Source organism: Chionomys nivalis, chromosome 11 (assembly GCF_950005125.1).
Source record: "Chionomys nivalis chromosome 11, mChiNiv1.1, whole genome shotgun sequence".
Classification (NCBI taxonomy): Eukaryota; Metazoa; Chordata; class Mammalia; order Rodentia; family Cricetidae; genus Chionomys; species Chionomys nivalis.
The window spans coordinates 49,080,087-49,103,076 of record NC_080096.1 but is presented as its reverse complement, the minus strand read 5'-3'; the positions used below and the strand labels follow the sequence as shown (position 1 = coordinate 49,103,076).

At 41.9% G+C, this 22,990-nt stretch overlaps 1 protein-coding gene across 4 annotated transcripts in view; it reads left to right on the top strand.

The window, feature by feature from the left end:
- Nucleotides 1-22,990, top strand: part of Nfia (nuclear factor I A) — a 345,107-nt gene that overhangs the window by 214,387 nt on the left and 107,730 nt on the right. For all 4 annotated transcript variants that reach the window (XM_057783547.1, XM_057783548.1, XM_057783549.1 and 1 more), the window contains exon 4: nt 10,607-10,681. In XM_057783547.1, coding sequence (XP_057639530.1) covers nt 10,607-10,681 — 75 coding nt within the window. The remainder of the gene's footprint in view (nt 1-10,606; nt 10,682-22,990) is intronic.

Below are 22,990 nucleotides of genomic sequence, written 5' to 3'. Positions count from 1 at the left end.
TTCATTTCCGGGGCAGCGAGAGTCTTTAATGCCTGGCCTCTGAGAGTTTACAGTGGAGAATTGGATCCAATGTGTCTGATAGTTCCCTGTAAGATTATTCGATATTAGATGCATGGCGAGGTCAGAAGGCAGCTTTTCTTCACTGGGTGGAGGGGGATGTCAAAATGTGAGGTCCTTTTTGCTTTTCCTGGGGAAAAGTCAGCAGTCAGTGGTGAAAGACTACTGGTGGTGGTGTGGGTGTGCTAAGTGTCCTGCAGTGACCAGTTTCCTTCTAAACTCTGGAGGCCAAGCCCTTCAAAATGCTGACGGCCCTGATGAGAAGCAGTAATTCTGAGAATGTGAGCGTGCTGTCTTCCAGCTGAGGCTGAGAGGGACTTGGTCCATTTTGTGAGAACAAAGGTTCTTTCCCTAAAATCAAGGAGACTGCCTGCATCCCAAAGTGCTTCAGTGATCAAAGGCAGGAAAGTGAAGCATGTCGATCATCCTCCGCCTAAAAGGCCAAACTCTCTTAGCATTGATTTCGAGCTACGAGGAATCAAGACCCCACCTTGAGGGAGGCTTTCCGACGGCTCTCTGTTTATGTAGAGGTACGAAGCCAGAATGTGGAGATCTTAACCAAAATAAGTTTTTTCTTACTTAACATGCGTAACGATCACTTATATCCTACCCATTTAGAAGGATGAGAAGCACTTCCTGTTTTTAAAAAATTGTAAATGGCTTTTATTTGAAAAGTAGCTTAAAAACTAGATTCTAAATACACACTTTCTAGAGCAAACAGCGCGGCCACGTTAGCTATCAACAGGAGTTTTCAGGAAACCAGATCCTTAAAATACTAAAGTGAAACTAGGCAGGGGAAGCTGTTTTTTTCTTCCCCCATGAAACAAACTTAATCTACTGTCAGAAAAATGCACTTTAGGTCCATTTAAAAAACGAATTACTTTTAAAATTGTATTTGAAATTTTAAACAGTAGTTATTATGAATGTTACAAATAAGTATGTTTATGCACAAATAAGATTATATTTAGGGATTTGATTTGAACTAATTTTAGAAGCTGAGTACTATTAATCCCCTTAGTTTGGAATAATCCATTAAAACATATCAGAGGGTTTGTTTTTTGAACAAGTTTTGTGTTACTTGGTTCAGAAAATAATTTTATTTTACCACCAAGTTTACTCAAATAAATTAGATTATCAACATTTTCACTTATGTATAAATGTGAATATTTAATATTCCTTGTCAAAAGAGCAGAACTAGAATTTTTTCTAGTAACATTTCTATAAGATTAATGATATGAGCCATTGTATAACATTCTGTACTCAAAGTCCTTTGCTAAACATTTAAAACTTACTAGCTCATTATTCCTAACAACAAACTTAACATGGTAGGTGCAACCATTAGTGTTGGTTTACAAAGAAATGAAACTTAATATAATTTAGGACACTAACATCCATAGTATCTCCTTCCACTTTACTGTGTGTAAATGATATCTTGCAAACATAGTTTGTGAATGGCAAAATGAATGAGCATTTTGACATACTGATCCTCCTATGCAAGAAAAGACGAATGTATTTCAGGTCTATCCCAATTTGTATTTAGCACAGAGAGTTGAGCTTTTCTCATCACAGACAACTGAAAACTATCACACTTAGCATAGTTTGACGACTACACCTCTTACATGGGCTTAAAACATAGATAGGTTCAAACCTGATTCTGGAGGTTATTGAACAAGACAAAACTAACTCTGCTTTAAGTAAAGTTTCACAAGCAGTGGAAACAGACCCTGGCAGGTTCGGGACTCTGCTGCAAGCTGACACTGTGAGGGAATGTTCTTAGCAAAACACTCACTTCAACGGAAATTAGGTCAGCCTTCTGGAACATTTATCATGTGTACCTGTCACCAGCCAGACCCAGTCCTAAAGTGAACCGAGATCACACACAGTGGCCCTTCCTCCTCTGAGAACTGCAAAGGACAATATAAACCAATAGTCGGACAAATATGTGAGTTTGGCAGGAGCTCCCAGGAGACTAAGGCCAACACCCATATAGTTTCTCTGGGGATTGAATTCCTTAATACTCTGTTTATAGAATTTTGAAACAGTAAATGGATTTGGTCTGTTCTGAAAAACACTCTGTCCCATGGCTCATTTGGAAGAACATTTACAGTTGCTATAGAAGGGTGTGGGCAGATGGCCCATGTCTGAGCTGGAAGACAGTGCCACCAGCTTCTGCTTGTTCCGTACCACTCCACCAGGTTGACTTTGCCAGACACAGGTAATTATTTGCATAGTTGCAAGGCTACCTCTACTGAAGCTAAGTAATTGCTAATTTGATATTGCGAGAAGAGTAATCAGCAGAACCCAGAGTGGTGGAAGGTAAGACAGGGCGCATTGTAAAACCAAAACAGCATAAATGAGTCACAGCAGCGAGTCCTTTCAGTAATCGTGCGGCGTCATTTTGGTGGTTTCAGAGCAATGAGAAGTGAAAGTGCACCTGCGTCAGCATATCTGCCTTCCAGCACATGGACGAGGGTTTTGTGGATTAAACGGACCCTATCTCTGAGCCGTTATCTCTGCATCTACCAGGTTAGGGTAACCTCTTTGGAATTCATCTTCTCTCATGGCCTTGTTGAGTGAGCAAACCTACAGACTTAACAATGCTAATATATTCAAGAAGTAAGTAAAGAAAAGGATGAAATCATGAGCCTCGCAGCAGGAATCTGCATGCCAAGGGAAGAAAGTGGGATAGGTAGTGTTGTTTCGTCCACATGGGTGAGGACGTGCAGTATGTTCTATACTGTTGATAGGAAAGTTATAGTTAGTTGCCCTCCCCTCGCCACTGCCACCACTCCGTGTGTGTGTGTGTGTGTGTGTGTGTGTCTGTGTCTGTGTCTGTGTGTGTGTGTGTGCCCGCCTGTGTCTCTGTGATGGTTTCCACTGAAACGTCCACAGTAAAGACCATTTAAGCACTCAAGGAAAGCATGATTAAATTTCAAGATACGTTATCTTTGAAATGTCATATGTTAAAAAAAATAAATTGCTGTGTCTCTGTGGGCTGTGGGCCTGTTTCATGTGGGAATGTGAATTGTACAGATGGGGAAGAGAACGGGGATGATGAAATCCACCAATGATTTCTTGCTTGGGGAAAAAAAGTTAAAAGAAAACTTAAAAAAAAAAAAAAAGAAAGAAAAGAAAACCCCTCACCAACCTTCCTGCTCACAGTGTATTAAGCCAGGAGCGGGAAACAGTTTCTAAGGAGCACGCTGATCTGGGCCCAGACGGTGCAGCTTTTGTAGCAGGTCTCAGATCTGTACTCTGCTCACACGGGCTCATTTCCAGCTGTTGTCGTTCAAATCCCACATAATCTTCCAAGGTCGAAGGGCAGTCACCCATGGCTGCTGCAGTTAAAAGGTTATGCTGATTTCTGTTGTCAAATATTGGCCCTTTTCTCTTCCAATCACTCCCATTTTCCTTCTTTTTAACAAGAAAAATCCAGCCTGGAATTGCATTACATGACTTTAAAGTCTTAAAAAGTGTTCCTTCATTGTCCTTACCCGATGTGGCCTGAACGGTCTGATTCATCCTGTTATATTTCACAAAGAACTATCTGGTACCTCTAAAACACTCTGTGTTTGTGCTAGACCAGAAGACTTCAAAGTATTGTGGCCTACATGATTTGTAACCTGCAATGGTTTCTGCAGAAAAGTATAATATAGACTCTGTGATTGAGTAAACATCACGAATTATGGCATTCATGATAGAGTAATGATTGCAAGAGTTGTACAAAGTAAAATGCCTAAGCAATGAAAGCTCTTTGGGGCCTTAAATATTCACCAATGTTATGGAATTTGGAAAACTGCATATCTCTATGTATAAAATAGCTCTTAGATTTGCTCTTCTCTGTAGCCTTGGAAACATAATTGAAAGCCTTTTTTAAACGATGTATTGCTTCAGTTCATCAATGATTTTCTTTCCATGCTTAGTGAACCAAAATCAGTTTTGAGTGTCTTAAAATTGGCACATAGCTGCTGGTCATCGTCTCTCCTTGTCACTGCCTGTGTCTTATGCTGGTTTAGCGAGCTGAGCTCTATTAATGGTCTCACAGCCACATGAATTAGACCTAAAGAGGAAAGGCAGGGTGATGGGCCATGAAGGTTTTCTGCTGTTTTACACCCATGAACCAGGGTAGCCCTCGGGTGATCCAGTTCCATGTCTGTTTCATTTAAGATAATCAGTTTCAGATGTATTCAGGGAATAAATTTCCTTATTTTTTTCCCTAATATATGCAAGGGTTCGTAGTAGAAGCTGGAGTTATTACAAATAGTTCCACCCATTTGTCAATTACCAGTTGTTACTGTCCATGTTTGGAGGCAGCTTTGATTCAGAACATGAAAACAATAAGGTTGGTCGAAATCCCCCTTTTAGTTCAAAACTAAATTAATTTAAAAGCGTCAAAATTAATTTTTAAAAAATCAATGTGTAAACTAATGCTTCTTCATACTAAGGATAGTGGCTTCACTTAGCTGATGTAAATTTTTCTCCATTTGTTTATATTTCAGTGGCATATTTGAAAACATCATCCCCAAAGTTAATATTTCTCTGTTCTTACATAAGTCTCCACTCGCAAAACATCCATTTCTGTTGTGGTCTAAATGTTTAAGGGAGACAGGGAAGTTAATTTATTATCATAACAAACAAAACCATGATTGGAAGGATTTCCAGCCTGGAGGAGGGGCATTGGCTGGAGAGCTCATCCTCGGATATTTGAAAGGTGGGGGAGAGAGAAATTTATTCTGCCTTTACGAAAGGGCAAAATTAAGATATTTGGAATTTTTTTGGGAAGAAACATATACTTTTTTTTTTTTTTTTTTTGGATTTTTCGAGACAGGGTTTCTCCGTAGATTTTGGTTCCTGTCCTGGAACTAGCTCTTGTAGACCAGGCTGGCCTCGAACTCACAGAGATCCGCCTACCTCTGCCTCCCGAGTGCTGGGATTAAAGGCGTGCGCCACCACCGCCCAACAGAAACATATACTTAATGGATTGTTTTCAAAAACTTGACTTTTATTAATCTAACTATCTTTGTTAAAATACAGTATTTGTCCCTCCACTAGTAAGTGGCCTTGATGTTTCGTTCCATATCCAGGTTATTTCACGATGTCATGTATCCAGTATTCAGAAACATACAAAATAAGTTCAACAATTACTCTGAATTTTAGATGTTCTGTTGGTAAATGTGGTCCTTTCATTAATTATTCAAAAATTAAACCATGTAAAATCATCAGGTAATCAAATTTAGTTTAATTAAATGCTACTGATATTTGTTTCTTAACCACATAGGTTACTCTCAAAGCAAAACAATAGGTATTATAGCATTCTTAGGTCTTTACAAATGTGAATTCTTCATGTTTTTAATACAAGGAATTGTTTCAGCAACCAGAAATATCACAGATTTCTCGAATGAATGGCAAATAATTTAATCATCATATAACATAAATTAGGCTCAAGTTAGAATTTGGCTTTATTCAACCCATAGAAGTAAATACCTCCATTTAATTCCTAAAAGATCTGCTTTTTGAGATATCAAATTGAGTACAGAAGTAACTATTGCAGTGTCAATAATAACATAGTAACTTATGTGCTACAGTAGAGGCCCAACGAATAAGATTATCCAAGTCACTGACCAAACACTGCACAGAGAGGTTGGGCTGTGCTGAGCCCTTTGACAGTGTAAATTCGTAAGCTATAGCAGCCCTTCTAGCTTGTTGACAGTAGAGAGATGATGTCAATGAGGTGGGGGGGGGCTAGTGACATCAGTCAGTGTAACAGAAATCCTTTATAACTTCACATTATTGATTTTTGACCTTTGGGGGCAAAGTCAAGTTTAACTTCACCTTATTTATTGAGCACATATGAAATACATGGAGCTGTATCCCTTGAGTGCTGTAGGCTTGTTCAGTGCACAGAAGGAGGACATCACCTCCAGGAAGGAGTTTCCTTTATGGAACTGAACATCCCAGGACACCCAGGTTACTCCTGGAATGTGATAGGTGAGAATAAGGGATCTTTTCCCTTCTCGATCACCAAGGAATATGGCTTGGAAAATCTCTCTTCTTAGCCTGTGATTTACTAATGGTGGAGACTCAATTGCTAGGAAGAGAAGAGAATGGAAGTCGTCACTTAACAGAACTGGTTGCACACCGCAGTCAGCCTACACCCACAACCAGACGAGACCTGATCATTCAGGACAGGGGCAGCCTTGATATCTGAACATGAAAAACACCGAGTCTTGTATAAAGTCTTATCTGTATCCTCCTTAGATACAAACAGCACAGTGGAGACATTCGGCTTCCTTTAAGGGCCGGCCCTCACAACGCCCTGTTCCTGGTTCTCTTCCCCAACCTGTAGGCAGTTCAGTGGTTCACCACATCTCAGAAAATCTAGCTTTTCCTTTCCTGCCTTAACATCCAAAGGTAGATAGATGTTCTGTCCTCCCATAAAAGGAGATTTGGTTTCCAGAGAATGACAATTCCCATAATAATTGCTGATATTGTTGAGGTGAAGAGAATGGCTTTTTCTAAGCACCTACAGAAGAGTGTCTCTTTACATTCTGTTGTTCCAGAGGGGCTCCTCCCTCCGCACTGGGAACAGTTAACTCCCAGGCATTGAAACCTGTGCTCTACTTGGGGACTCATTGAGCAAACCTCAGTGAAGGAACTTTCGAGCCATCTTATATAAAATTAAAAGAGACCTATTTCAGTCTCCTATAGAGTTGTTCTGGGTTTAGAGCTAGACCATCCAACAGTCTAATGCTGCATCATGCCAGGTGAGATTAATAGCGACCCATGTTTTCCCATCATTTCTCAGAGGCCCTGCTCAAAATGGAAATCCCAAGGCATTTCCGGAGTTTACTGGGTTTACTCAGTTCCGGAGTTCACAGAGATCTTTAACATTAGTAACATCTGAATTTCAAACTACCAGAATTTACTTTGTATTTTTGTTTCCACTTTTTCTTCATCTTGCAATAACGTAGAGCAACCTGGTCCGTGTGATTTCCCTGCAAGTCATTTTTATGACTCTGTGTGTGTGAGAAAGAAAGATTAATCTGCCCGGGTTGCTTAGTCATTATGGCCACCATCTCACTTTTTCCACCATTTCTTAGGTTTACCGTCATTGCTGTCACCTAACAGAGTTCATCACTGGGTTTCCAAGTAACAAGCGAAGGAGCAAAACTAGCCACTTAAATAGTGTTTACACAACCCTTCTGTCTGTCAGGGACAAGTTATAAATAAAATCTATCTGATCATTCAGTTATATGGTGGAGAGATGCTACCGTGGGGGCATGGGAAATACTTACACTCTGTGTTTTCATGTTTCTGGCTTGCATACGCTCATCCACATCCTTACCCGTCCACTCCATCTTGAGACAGTAGGCTACCGATAGAAGGAGAAATTATTTTTGCAGTCTCCTTATCCTAGTTTAACTCTGAGACTGGGTTTCTTTGAGGCAGGTGTCACTGTTCATTGAACAATTCTGCCCTTTGACTCTGCTTTTGTTTGTTCTCCCAGACAGTGGACCAGAATGGCCACCATTGTACATACCCCAGGCGTTTCTTAGCAGAAAAACCAATGGCACCTTCTTCAACAGAAGCCACGTGGAAGTGGTTTTTTTTTTTTTTTCCCTTGAGCCAGTCCTGTTCGGCTTGAAATATATATATATATATATATATATATATATATATATATATATGAGTGTTTTAGTTTTTCAGTTTTCCAGGGCTTGTTTTATTTCAACCTTATTATAAGAAAAAATGTTAGAAGCAAACAAATGAGGAGTTGGTGTTCCACCTGTGGGACTCTCGCGAGGTTTCTGATAGGCCAGGGTGCCGTGAATAGGTTGGATTGATCTCAGGTTCTTCCAGACTTGCTACTCTCCTTGGAGCCTTTGTATACCTACTAGCTAGCTTGCCAACTCTCTGTCCTAGCTGTCTTCTCAATACCTTCCAGACAGTGCTAGGAAAGAGTTTCCCTTGCCATCCTTTCTAATGCCCTTGTGTGTTCCCTTTGTGTCACTTAGACTATACTATCTGTTGTAAACACATTTATGTGTCTCTATGGCCAAACTGCAAATTCTCTGAAATCCAGAACCGTAGATCCAGCACAGTGCCCGGCACATGGTAGCTGCTCAGTAAATGTGTGTTAAGTGAGTGGTCGGCTCTGCCGTTCAGTGAGATGGTTCTGGCTCCAAACTAGGGAATGAATCCATGAGGATGCCAAATGAGTGAGTGAATAGTAGACAGCAGACAGTTTGGAGGTTCCCCATCATGGTGGTGAGGACTGAGCATGTGCTCCACCTCACTCTCAGGAAAAGAAGAAACATGAGAGGTGGAACCACATATCCTGGAAACCGAATCAATGTGGACACATGGGTTTAGGCAATTGTATAACTGTAGACTGAGGATGGCACCAAATCACAGAAAACTAAAGACTTTGGACGTGTTGGATCTAAGGCTGCCTGTGAGATGTCCGCATAGCATGTCCAGTAGATGCTTAGACGTTTAGAAGTTGGGAATCCAGGAGGGCCAAAGGAAAAGATTTGAGCGTCACTGGTTTAAAGATTCACTCATCTCTTTATTCACAAATATTCACTAGCTCCTGTGAGGCATAAAAATCCCCTTGGTAAACCAATTAAGCATGAATCTAGTTTCCACAAATTTGTTTGCTCACTGAGTGATGACAAAGGTCACCCTGCCCCTGAGTCCTTGCATCAAACTCAAACTAGGCTTGAAGATAGACTTGTTTTTGGACGGCAGAATTAAGGGGTCTGTGTTCATGCTTACTTAGTTCAGAGATTCTTATGAGTCTTTCCTGAAAATATAGGCTTTCAGGGTTTAGTACTGAAGCAAGTGTCAGCCCGTAACTTGTTCAAAGAGAGGTATGGAAGAACCGCACTTCCCATTCTTCTGTGTTTTCCTGGATGGTGTGTGCATCGAGTCCACATTCATGTACATTGCAGCGGATTTCCTTTGTTATGATCTCTAGGGTAAACGTGATCTTAATGGTGCCCAGTAAAAAAGAAATGTTATGATCTGTTTTGACAGGACCTCTTTAAGAGAATTTTTTATTTATTTGCTCAAGTTTTTACTTCTCAGTCCAAGAGACAGTACCTTCAGCCCTTACTAAATAGGATCCCCTAGATACAAAACATAAGTCGTTTTGATAAGTAAAAGTCCTTCAGAACGTTTAAGGTGAACTTCTGCCATTTCATTTTGAACAGAGGGTTATGACTGGTATATATCCCAAAGCTTAGGACTATTTTTGGTCTCATAGATATCCTGTGTTATATCAGAATTAACTGAAAATTTTAAAGCGCAGTAAAATCCTTCCTTCCTCAAAACTCTGTTGTAATCAAAAGAAGAACTCATAGCTCTGCTAATGACCCTCTAAAACTTGGCCCCTTCTGTGCATTGCTGGGTGTGGCGTCTAGTAAGCTTTCTGGTATGTATGCTCTGAAGTCCATGAGTTTGCTTCCCCTCAGCAGTGTGTGAAATCTGGCTTTTCTAAAGCGTGCACATCTTACTGATGGGTTGCTGTACATACAGATTGCTTATTCTCTCAGGCTAGATCTCTTAAGGTGTGTGTCTTACTGCAAAGAACAGTGTTTTGTTCTTTTCTTTCTTTTTTTTTTTTTTTTAATATCTTCAGCCATCACTTGCTCCAGGGCATCACACTTAAAGCAGGTAAAGAGTAAGCCAAGTTCACGAACAAATCTCTCGAGTAGAATATGCCTTGTAAGACACAGAACAAAACCTGTAGGTGCCGGAATACACATCTTAGACTGTGCATCCCTCGCCATTTGTAAGCTCTATGTTTTTAAATACCCCATGAAGTTGTACAATGTTTGTGGGGTGTAAAATCAGATATTTTAGAGAAAATTAATTACATTCAGTTAAAATTAAGCAAACGCAAAACTTAAGATGAATCAATATTGAACCATTTATATATATATATATATTATAAAAAATCAACCAACACGAAACCCTTTTTCTCTAAGCAAATATGAATTTGTGTCTATGTACAAAATGACTTCTTTCCACATTTCAAGACTGAGTTTGCATCTGCCTCTTCCAGAACTCCTTCTGTAGGGCCTCTAGAAAAGAAAGGAATACCTTTAAACCTCATTTGATTTAAATAAACAGGCAGCTAAACCTGATCAGACACTCCTGTGGTGAGTGTTTCTAACCACTGTGGAGCTTTGCTCTCCTGGTTGATTCCCAGGGATGCTGCGTCCCCATGACTAAGCCTCGGGGGGTCATCTCTTTCCTTTCTTTCTTTTAAAATTGTCTTTTGTTTCAGATTTCCTGTTGATTTTTTTTTTAACCATCTCGAAAATCACCCAGCTGTTGTTTCAAAACTTTTCCACAACCTCCAGACTCAACCCAAAAGTTGTCTCTGTTACCAAATGACTGTGCCCTCCCACAGGAGCACCGAGGGGGCTGAGTGTGCACTTAGGCCTCGCATGCTTAATCATAACGGACGAGTGTTTACACTTGTGCTGGTGAGCGCTTTCAGTTTCTGACGCTTGGTTTTCTTCTGGTTTTGTTTCCACAGGACATTTGGGCTTCCAGGACAGTTTTGTCACATCAGGTGTTTTCAGTGTGACCGAGCTAGTAAGAGTGTCACAAAGTAAGTATGTTTCCTCTGATTTGGTCCAGATTTGCTGTCAATTTGTGTTTCCTCTCACATAGGGTATTTCTTTCAGAAACTCTTTTTGTTCTTCTCCGTAGAGGAACTTCACCACCAAGTTTGTTTGGAAGTCAATATTTCTAAGCTAGGAATAATTAGTATTTTGATGTGAGCCATTATGTCAGGGCCAATTCTGGGTGTCTCCCAATAGTCCTGTGTACATAGTATGAACTTGGCTTTAAAAGATCTTGACTCTTCCCTCTGGTTTCTAAAGAATTCTGCATTTAAGAGAATTTGTTTCTGACCTTTAAGCAATGCTAATGCTCTCAGTTTGAGTGGCACGTTACAGGATGGTCATTACCCGCTTGTCAATACCAACCGCAGACGCAAGAGTGCGTGCCACCACCCAGTTCTGTTGGTCAAAGGCCCATTGATTGTGTTTGTTATGACATCATTCAAACAGTCCAAGAAGCATGGAAGTCTGTCTGTCTTTGGCTCTCTGCTCTTCTTTTCCCACCTCACACATACACCTCCGGAACATCTCTGTTTTAAAACCATTCCTAAAGCGACCACCTACTCTCTCTCAGTCTCAATTTTAAAGTGAAATTACAAGGGAACCCACAGAAACAACTAGCCTGGGCCCATAGGCGCTCACAGAGCCTGAACCAGCAACCAGAAAACCTGTATGGGACTGACATAGGCCCTCTGCATATGTGTGACAATTGTGTAGCTTGGGCTACCTTTAATCCCCTAACAGCGGGAGTAGGGGCTGCCCTACTGCTTTGGCTGGCTTTTGGGAACCTCTTCCTATACAGGGGTGCCTTATCCAGCCTCAATACAAGAAGAGGCGCTTAGTCCTACATCAACTTGATATGCCTTGCTTTGTTGATACCCATGGGAGGCCTGCCCCATTCTGAACAGAAACAGAGGAAGAATGAATGGGGAAACCGGGGAGGTTGTGGGAGGAAATGGGAAAAGAGGAAGGATTGGGGGAAATATGATTGGGATGTAAAATAAATCAACAAATTTAATTAATAAAAGCAAAATTAAACAAATATTAAAGATTTACTCTTATATCCTCTACCTATTTCAGAATTCTAATGGTAGGTAAGTTAAATTGTTAAAAACAACTTTCAAATGGCATCAAGCCCTTTGCGGAAGGAAGTGGACTCTGTAGCCCCTGATGTGTGTGTTATAGGCTTGAAAGGAGGCACAGGTAAACCGGTTAGTTGGTCCTAATAGATGCAAGGAAAGTCAAGCCAGCCTGGTGATAATCTAAGCCTAGACTTTTTTCCACTCTGTTTTAATCATCACAGGCTAGAATAATCTTGCGTGTCCAAAAAATAGGCAACGATGTGAGCCTGACAGAAAATCCAGGAGTTCTTGACCATTTATTATTTGCTTAGTACTCTGCTAGGCCTTGGGGAAGAGTTTACCAATTAATCCTTGCCACAAAGGTTACAGGTGACCCTAAGGATCATTTATCTAGCGGAAGTCATTTATTCAAAGCCAAGCGGTGTTAATGGTTCAGGTAAGCCTCGATGTGGCCACAATCTGAGACTAACACAGGGGAGTTTTAGAAACTTTTCTGTTTAAGACCAGGCTTAAGTACTAAAAAGGCAACTGCATATGCTAGAATTCTGGCAGCCAGAGAGGTTGCCATTGGTGAAGAGGTCCTTCTGGGTGGTGATGGTGGAATCCTCTGTGAGAGGCAGTAGAAATAGCAGGTGGTGGCCTGCATTGGAGATCCTGTGGTTGTGTTATGAAAGGTGTCCAAAGTACCAGCTGAGGGGGAGCTAGACAGTATTGTTGAACAGGAAGACATGTGCTTCTCTGGTTAGAGCATGGTTGAATTGCCAGTCTGGCCATAGACAGCAATGCACATATATTAAAGGTTGTCAATATTCTAAATTTTTTATACTCTTACTAGCAAGAACATATAAAGAGTATATCTTATCAGAGTGTATCAGTCATAGCAGCATTAGAGGGAAGTATATTTATTGAAGCTTAATTGAGATCCAAGCATAGCCTTGCTTTTTTTAAAAAAAAAATCCTTTTTACTCTAATATTAGAGCTTTAGCCCATTTCATTCTGCCTTGGCTACTCAAATCTTGCATTAGTCTTCATTACCAGCAGAGTTCCAAGGTCTGGGGGTTGTAAGAGGCCAGACAGCTCAGAAACATCCCTGGCATCTAGCCCTTCCTCCCTTCCCTTATTTTCCTTTCAGGTCTTATAGCCAAGATTGATTAGCCCTCCACTCAGTCTCAGGCAACATGATTGCCAAGTGAATTCTACATGTTCCTTCAAGATTGCCAGAGGGGATGCCTGCCCTTGGGGCTAAGTTTGCAGCGTGTCTTGGATTGGTTCCTGTGCCTGTGTAGGGGGCTGGTTAGCAAAGGCCTGGCATTGTGAGCATCCTTCAGCTTCTCAATGCATGCCGGTTCTGCACACTGCTGTGTAATCGCTCCAGGACTCACTCACACATGGCCTTGTGCTGACTGCAGCTGTTTGGCAAGAGCAGAACCAGGCCGCATCAGCTAAACCGTGGCTTCAGGCCAAACTGGTCAACTGTATGCCAGAGACCCTCTCTTCCTAGATCTTTAATCTAGGTTTGTCAAGGTTTATTTTGTCAATCTCCTTGGCTACTGCAAGAGGGATCTCCAAGCTGGACATCAGCCTGAACACTTTTCTCAAAGGCATATGCCATTGTTAGGTTTCTATTCCTATGATAAACTCTGACCAAAAAGGGGGGGGGGGGGGAGAAAAGGTATATTTGCCTACAGGTCACACTCAGTCATCAAAGGAAGCCAAAGAAGGAACCTAGAGGCAGGAACTGAAGCAGTGACCATAGAGGAATGCAGTCTACCGGCTTGCTCAGCCTGCTTTCTTAGACAATCCAGGAATACCTGCCCAGGAATGATCAGTGGACTTGGCCCACCAACATCAATCATTAATCAATACAATGCCCTATGACAATTGCCCACTTGTCAATCTAATGAAGATAGTTCCACAGCTGAGGCTCCCTCTTCCTCGTTTGTGTCAGGCTGACAAAAGCTAACTAGCAGAGCATGCCATCTGAGTCGCATAAAGAAGGTGGGTCCTTGCTCATTCCTCAGAAATGTGTTGCCCCTTCTCTTCCTGTACCCACATGGGGAAAGCTGAGCCCCTGTTTTAGAGCTGTAGGGGAATTTTTGCAGACAAGCGGGGCTGAGGAGCATTCTGCATCCTTGAAATAGGAATAAGCTAACTGGCAATGTGTTGCTGAGACCCAGAATGTTAGCCCTGCATTGTTCAATTTGGTTATTAAAAATGATGTGAGTGCGAATTTACCAAGTACATACTTTGGGCTAGACATGTGGACACTGCTTCACTTGGCGCTTCTGTGCCTGGGTTATTGTCCCTTTTCACAGATGAAGGATGCTGCGGTACTCAAAGACCACTGAGCATCTGGTCTTGCAAGCCTTTGTTGTGATTGTTCCTCTAACTCCATCACAGAGTAAAATAGACCGAAGGATCCTGGGCTTTGATTGATTGATTGATCATTTCTTGTTGAGGTGGCATATCTTTAAAGTAATGAAATACATAATTATATTCTCCCTAGGTTCATTTTCAATACGATTTGTTTTAAATTAGTACTCTTCATATTTTTAATTCTGGCAGTGTATGCTGTACACTGAACCCAGAGTCTCAGCATTCTAGATAAGTCTCATACCAATTAGCTACATCACCAGTTCTGGAAAAAAATATATTAGAGCAGTTTTTTAGGTTTATAATTTTCAGTTAGCAAAACACAGAGTCCCTTATGCCCCATCTCTAACTGTTTCCCCTGTTATTAACAGCTTTGGGTAGTTTGCTACAATTCTTACTGTAGGTGAGCCAATATTGACACGCAATTATTAACTAAAGTGTAGAGTTTGCATTGGGATTTCCTCTTGTGCTTTTGTTCCTGGTATCCATTCTAAATGTCTCCACAAAGCTGTAACAGCGCGTATCTCCTATATGTATCATGCAGGATCATCTCACTGTCCCGAATCGCTGTGCTCCACCTGCCCACATGGCACACATGCGCACACCTCTTGGATCGCTCTGTTGTTTTGCCCCCTGTGTGGGTGTATTTCATTGGCCCTCATGTCAGAGTTCCTTATTCCCTCAGAATGTCTTCCTTGGTGATCCACCCTGACCTGGTTTTTCATTCGTCAAAGGCACAGCTAGATGTGACCATGCACGGTGTGGATACTTCATGTAACTCAGATATGATCCTCTGGCATTGAAGGGTTGCTCTTTCCAGAAACCTGGTGTTAGCCTTCTCCATTTGATCATAGAAATTTTTATTTCCCCAGGATTCTAGTGAGGTTTTCACTGTAGGGGAGTGGGGCCTGCCAGTTCAGTATTTGCAAATGAAGAGTCACTGAGATAACTGTATGCTGATGGTGTTGTTTGTGACCCTGCCACCTCCAAGGTGGCAAAGACAGAGAAACTCAGCCTCACAAGTTCCTAGGTGAAAGTTAGACTAGAGAGCCCAGCTGCCTGATGATAAATGCCTGGATCAGATGCAAGGAACTGCTGAACTCGGGACTCAGGCTGGCCCATGGGAGCTGCAGGCACCCAGGAACTCCCTCATCTTTGTCTCCTCCCTTTCATTTTTGCCATCATCATCTGATTCTGGTGAACTGTAGCCAAGGAAGTCCTGTAGCTGAGAGTACCGATCCGTTCTGTTGCCTGTCTCCACACGTGGCGGGACCATCTGAACCCCGTCTCTTTATTTATTACCTTGTTCCACAAGAGGGAGAAAACACAGACCACTGCATGCTGGGCCAGAGAAAAGGAAGAATTCACTACAGGGCAGAGGCTCCGGAGAGCGACTGTGGTTCCGAATCACTGAGGTTGTTTTAGCATAATCCCATGAAGGAGGAGACAGGAGCCATCTGTTGAGATGCTGCTTTATTACACAAAGCCTTCCACAGGCATTTTCAGATAGGCCCCTCCCATGAGCTGCGGTGGAGAGCCCATTCTGCTGGCTGCTGAATGTCGCCGCTTCAAGGGCTCTCTGTCAGGCCCACTCTTGTTTATTTTGTGCCAGCGTTTCCTCAAAGTATGTGCTCCGCGGCTGCCAAATGTCCCTCCTGGTGTGCACTCAAAAAGTTCTGCTCCAAACTCCACTACTGCTCATTTCCTTCTCAAGTGCTGACTGTTTCCCTTGAAGTCGCTGGAGTTGACTCTGAAACCTTAAAGGCCTCAGTGGGAACGAGCGAAACCACAGATACACACAGCCCATTGTGCCTCTGGTCTGCCGGTTCTGATTGCCAGCGCGGTTTGTACACCCAAACTGGCTGCAAGGGTTAAGTAAACTCCGTGGCTCACGATGACTTCACAGCCCTGGAATTCTGCAAAGCCAGGATCCTCAGTACACTGTGGCTGGCCTTAGAATCTTTGGGTGTGAAAACCACTCTCAGCTCCTCAGCCCGGGCTCTGGTTTCTGCTGCATGGCTGCAGAATCTATTAAAGTCCGGCAGATGAATTACCCTGACTCCGCCACAAAGCTTGGCTGCCGGGTGGACTTGGGGTTCCTGAGTTGTTTGTCAATGGAGAGTGGCGGTGAATGGAACAGGCCTGTGCCTCAGCCTGGCATGAGGTGGCACCCTAGTGGCTGTTTCCCGCCTTGGGAATGCGCACAGTTGATATTTTCACACAGAAATCATGACGGAGTTCTGAACAGTTCGTTTTTGAACTTCATTTGTAAGTCCTTGGTATGGTTTCCAATGCCCAGACCTGTGCACATAGGTTTTGTAAGAACCACCGACCAGAGTCTAACCTGTGGTGGCAGAAATACTGAAGCAGGATTAACTCGGTGGAAAGGCACAGTGAGAAAATAAGACTTGGGTAGGAATAAACTAAAACTTGAAAATACAGATTGTTCTTATGTAGAAAGAGGAACGAAGAAGTGGATCTCAGATGAGAAGGAGAAGTCTCCGATACCCCATTCTTTGGGGGGTCACCACTCAAATGGCTGCAGTTCTTTCTGCCTTTACTGAAGCAGGATAACTTAGAAACTTGTCTGAGCAGGCAGCCCGTTGGCTCTCTCTGTTAAGGCACACAGTAACAATGCCCAGGACACAGAAATTATTATTTTTAAATAATTTATATTCTTAAGCAAGGTCTTCATTTGAAAGAAACCATTTGGGTTTCAGCATTAAGAGAAGAAACAAAAAGACGATGATAAAAAATAGACTCCAGCCTCAGCACGAGCAGTCGCTATGACCTTGCCTTTGTTTGCCATTACACAATTCAATGGCAGGCCACTCAAACTATGCTCTCGATCAATATCCTATTAAAGCCGCACAAAAAGTCTCCATAAACTTAGTGGTTAGCTATGTTTATAAATGGAACTCGGCATAATTAGATGGTCAATAGCAGGCTCTACTAGTAATTTTAAAATGAGCATCACACGTCTTCTGTGTAGAAGTCAGAGCTGCCCCTTCTGGAAGGAAGGTACTGTGTGCAGTGGACAATAGGTTGGAAGGCCTTTTAAAAGATCGTGTCTACATCCAAGATGCAGCCTTTAAAGAAAATCTGTTAGTAAGTTACATAATGGGAAGTACTGATCAGTCCCTTAATTTTTTTTTTCGAGTCTCAGCTACTTTATTCTAAATGTATTACAGCATTGCAAATGCTTCATTTTCTAGTTTAAATCAAGCCCCCACATGGAGAGAAAATAATAAATGTTGCCACACTCTTAGGAAGAAAAAAAAATTAGTCTGGCTTAACTTAACAGATTTCCTCCAGTATAATTCAATACAATTTAAAAATAAATGTTGAAATTGGGTTATTTCTGAAGAATGCTTTGTCATACAGTTTTTTCCTTTGACTCATTTGGGGTAAGTGTCTGGATGGGAAAGCAAAAAGCAAATGAGAGGGACTGGCAGGACTAAGATTTCCTACCACTTCTTTGAGAGCCCATTCACATATGGGTGGCTCAACATACTTCTATCCCATCCTCACCAACCAAATGGGATGAGCTACTAAGGTGACCCTACCCAGATGTTGGCTTTGTCTTCAGCTGGCCCTGCCCTACTATTAGGCATGCGTGTGCCCTGTGTTAGATATATGTACTGGCCATTGTTTGTGCACTACTGTGCATGTAACAAGTAGTGGGAGTGTGTTTCTGACACTGGGCAGCACAGGGCATGAATGTCCTGTGCTCTGTTAGACTCACACGCGTGCCAGTCCTGGTTAGAGCCATTAATGCCTGGGTTTGGGCTCTTTGTTCTCTACCCTTGACTGAAGCCTCTGCTAAGTTTACCAGATTCTGAGTACTATTAGGATAGACACCGGACCCTGGGAAAAGAAGCAGACATAATACCCTGATGCACATTCTAATTCGTTGTCATGGTCTCTTTTTGTAGGTCCATCAATTGCTAATCTTTTCTAAGTCACTTCTGCTCATACTTTCTGTGGTTAGCGCAGACTATCCATGATCAAAATGGCTATATGGTTCCATGAGTAGTTCAGGATTTATTCTGGGGATGAAAGCTTAAACCTTAATAGCTATAGGACTTTGGTAAGTATTTATAATGGTGCTTGTCTATGTTTCCCTCATAGGTTATAATCATTTATTTAATATAAAATATTTAAAGTCCTGGCTATATGATGAGCATAAATCTGAGTGCTAAAATGGTGTTGCCTCTCAGGAACATAGCAAAGGTAAAATAAGAGGATCCCTGAGGTTGAATTACTGAGAGCCCAATAATGGTAATTCCTATGATCATTGCTATGAATCAAGCCTTTGCCCTTGACCATCTACTGTGTGTTCTTGAGCTGATCCTTGAGCTGACCACTGTCAGCAAATTGTTTAAAAACATGCACATGTGTATAATTAAGAATTACCAGCTTTAGGATTGAGTCCTAATAATTGGTTATTACAACCGTTATAGTGCTCAGTTAACTGTGACAAAATAAGAGCATACCAATACTGTTCTTACTCATCTATCTAGAACATTCTTAATCTTTGTGGTTTTAGCCAAAGCCTACCTTTCTGCAGCATTCTGGGTAGCTAATGGGTATTTAATGGGTAATTGGATGCTCAAAAGTCCTCCATCTGACAGTGGCAGGTTGCAGGTTGTAAGTGGTCAGCCATTAATGGGTTAACCATATCTGCATTTTAAGTAATGCATAATTCTATAGTATTTAAAAATATGGTTCTATTTATGAGCAAAAATTCAGGAGATCACTACTGATAATATGCCCTTTAGTAAATCTTTATTTGCTCATAGGCCCCACTTTGAAGAACAGATGTTACTATCCAATGAATAACACTGGGAAGCTAAAAAGCTTCCTTTTGATTTCCAAAAGCCTGATAGAAATTCTTTTGCCCCACAATAAGGACCCAAAGTGTGTTGAGAGTTGATTTGGGATATCTGATGGTAGCTAACTGTCCTGGTTTGGAAAGACTGTTGTTGGTAGCCTGTAGACATGTCTGGGATGAGACTGAGTGAGCACAGTCAGAAAAGTTGCTCCACACAACAGATGCTAAGCTGAACCATGATTAATAGGAGTATATAATTAACACCCAGTAAGTGGAGGAGGAAAAATGAAGCAGTTCTTGCTGAAAATGATTCAGTTGTTGTTGCTGTTGTTTGTTACTGCTGTTTTGTAGACAGGTAATTAGCAGGTTATTAAGAAAGGACTCTGTTGATGCAGCTAATGGTCAATACCAGCATACTCCTCTGGAAGGAGCTTATGTGTAGAAGCCCTTCCCTGGTTTATAGATCATTGTGGTACAACGACCTTTTATGCCATCAAATCTATCCCCTGTCAAGAAGACTGAATCCCATGACTGAGGCTTTATCTTATCCTAAACGGGTACCACATCTGACTTCAACCAAAAGCTAAGACAAGATGATGCTGCTCTAAGATGCAGAAAATCAATTCCAGTCCCAAAGGCAGAAGCCACTAATGCAAGAGATCAGTGAGCATCATTCACTGCCCCGTGGCCACTCGCCTGGACCGAGTGTGAGGTGCTGCATCCAGGCCTATAACTATAGCTAGCTATAACTCCTCATGCTGCAAACCTGGAGAAGAATGAAGAGGACACAAAAGTCTTGCTACTATATGGTGGTAACTTCTATCATGAAACACATCTCCCCAGTGACCATGAGACAGCAAGGACAAGGAGAACAGGCATATGGCTCCCTGTTTCTTTAGGCAGATATCTAGAAATACCTGAGATCAGATCCCTCCACTATCCTTGCATACTTTGCTAAACATCACCGTTTATTTTCTGATTTGGAAATGAGAATAATGTTAATATGTTCCCTAGGGGTAGTATAGGATAAAATTATATTTTTATGTACATTATCTGGCACATAATAAAAATCAGCAGACAGGAGTCCTTTGCTGTTTTCATTAGCATGCTCATTTGATTGTTGTTCAATTCAGTAAACATTTGTTACATGTATAATCTGTGACCTATGCTGTATGTTAAGAAGGATATGTAAATAAGAGACAGCTCACCCTTTGTAGAGATTACGTCTGAGTTCCTCACAAGACATATTATATACACTCAAGTGCCTGAGTAGGAATAACTTACAAATTAAACTTAGAGTAGTTACCTGTTAAAGGTAAACAAACCTTTATGATTCAAAGTGGAATATAACACAATATCAGTGAATTCAGCCTATTTTAATAAAGTTGAAATAACTTTCATGAATAAAAATTTATGTGCTTCTCATACCTACACACACAGACACACACACAAGTTCCTTAACTTGTGTCCACGAGGCATGGCTGTGTGAGTGAGGTGATCTGTGTGTGCTAGCAACTGCTTTTGTGGGGTTAAAAGCATTCTGTTGACTTTTGGCAACTAGCACTGCATTTCAGAAAAGAAAAAAAAAGCATTGCTTAAACCTTTTCATAGCAGGGAAGCTCACATAGAGGGAAATCCATGTCTTAGTTCAGTGCCTTCCTTTTATGTTCCTCTTTGAAAAACCCTACTCCCGGCCTGCGTTTGGCCACTCCTCTAAAACCAGGGGCAGAAAGGGGAGATCAGCACATGGTTTACAGACCAGAAATCTGCTTGGCGAAGGAGTTGCTGAAGGCTGTGGTGTAGAAGCTGCAGAGAAAGTACCTTTATGATTGATTTCCATTCAAGTCAGACTGACTGCAGCGTGGTCATTTTTCTAGCCCGTAACTGCTCACCCTGCAGCAGTCTGCTATCTGCAGGGCGTCTGAATTATAGCAGTCTATGTCCGCGTTACCTCTTACACAAATTACTTACACTGGTTTCTTTTCCCATGCAAATTCATCAGTTTTACAGCCCGTCATAGCCACAGTCAGGAAACTCCGGCAGAGAACACAAATTGATAAAATGAGTTAATTTGACTATACTTATTTTTTTTTTCTTTCTAAAAGCCCTCTCTTTTAGGCAGTGTTCAGGAAACATATTACAGTAAAAGGGAGATAACAAAGGAGTTGGATTTTCTTGCCATAAATTACTTTCCAAGTTAATTTCCTTTAACGATGATTCCAGATTCGCCAGTTTTCATAGCATTGTGTGTCTTACAGTTGAGCCTTTGATGGAAAGAAGAACAAGTATTTTCCCATGTTCACTCCTTTTGTGGCAGTGACATGGACTTTCTTATAGGACCCTTGCCAACGGAATGCAAAACAACATGAAATTGTTCCGGCATAGAACTGTGTGCTATTGTTGGAGTCCCCAGCCCCTAGTCTATAGTGCAAACTCCAAACTCTCTGGGGGTGTTTTTTGGTCACACAATTGAAAGAAAACGATGTCTTAATTTTTCATAGTTGTTTTATGAGTTAGAAATCGAGTGCTGAGTCCTCATAGCCTTGGGAAGGGATTTATGGCCCTTGGTCCCTTTTTCCCCTTTGTGTGTATTGGGGAAGGAGCATGCCGATCTGAGAGAAGGACAGCTGTGATGTCTGATCCTTAGACTGCAAGCCTCTCAGGGGCAGAAGTTTTCATGCCCTGCCCACTGTTTTCAAGCATATGAAGCAATGCCTAAGGTACCAAAGGGACTCTTGGAATCTGTAGTGACCCAGGAAATTCAGCCTCTGTGTGCCTTCAATTGTAGACCGGACGCATGGGTAGACATTTTGATAACACTTCCTGAAAAGTCCTGCCGAACAAGCCGTACACTCAGCACCATCATCTCCCAGGCAGAGGAGCCTAGAAATTTGGATAAGATTTTTTCCCCATAGTCCTTTCTTTCCAGCAATGCAACCCTGAGCAGATTGTCTCTGGTGGATGGCAGAAGTTCAATAACCACAGCCCTCTCCAACTGCTAATGTGTACAGAAGAGCAGGTCATCAAGAGGGCTGGCTACCGAAGTAACCCCTTTTTTCCAATAGCCCACATTACTATAATGATGCCTTAATAGCAAACCATTTATTAAGAAATGACACAGAGTACATTCGACTCATGACAGGAATGAGGGGGAAGGGAAGATGCATGACTTAGAAATAACATCTGAAGGCTCAATTTCCAAAGTTAACCTTCTGAGAAAAACTCATTGGTGAACAAGATACTTAGGCTAGAGTAATTGCAGTCTTTCTTAAGAAACAGGGGCCTCTTCCTCTATGCCTATGCATATTTATAGAAGACACTTTCATTTTTACTCCAAGTCGAGGGAGGTGGATGGGGATGCTAACTATTTCCTTAATTCAAAGTGTATTTATTGATCTTCAACTGTCTACACAAGGGGAGTGGGCTGTTTCGGGGTGCAGAGGCAGTTCTGGGATATGGATGGCTTCAGGTCAGGTGGTGTGATCTGTCTTCATGACTTGGGGAAGTTGTTCCATCTCTCTGTGCCTGGGCTCTTTCTTAGTGGCGCTCTGAGGAATAAGTGGGAGGACAGGCTTAAAGATCTTAGCCTAGCAGCTGGCCCATGAAACACCGCGTAAGAGTGATGATGATGGCGGTAGTGCTGGGGCCAGTTTTGCATGGTTATCATCATTATTTTGCTACATGGCATTAGTACTTTCTAGATACATGGTGTGCTACGGTCTCCAAAAGCCTCCCCACCGTTTCTTTCTGGTGTTCTGTCTTCATTGCTTATCAGAGGCTCTGCCTGTTTTCCAGATGGGAGGCTCGGAGAACGCTATGCCTGTTAGAGGGACATTGCAACAGGAAGCCTGCACGTAGGTGTGAGGCACTCTCCTGGCTGGTTACAAGGTGACCCTACGTAGGGTATGGGCTGCATGCATGTACAGTGACGTGAACACGTGTGAGCCAGGACCTTGTATGGAAGGCACAGTTTGGGTCTCTCCATTGTTCGGCTTAGTTAACCCAGG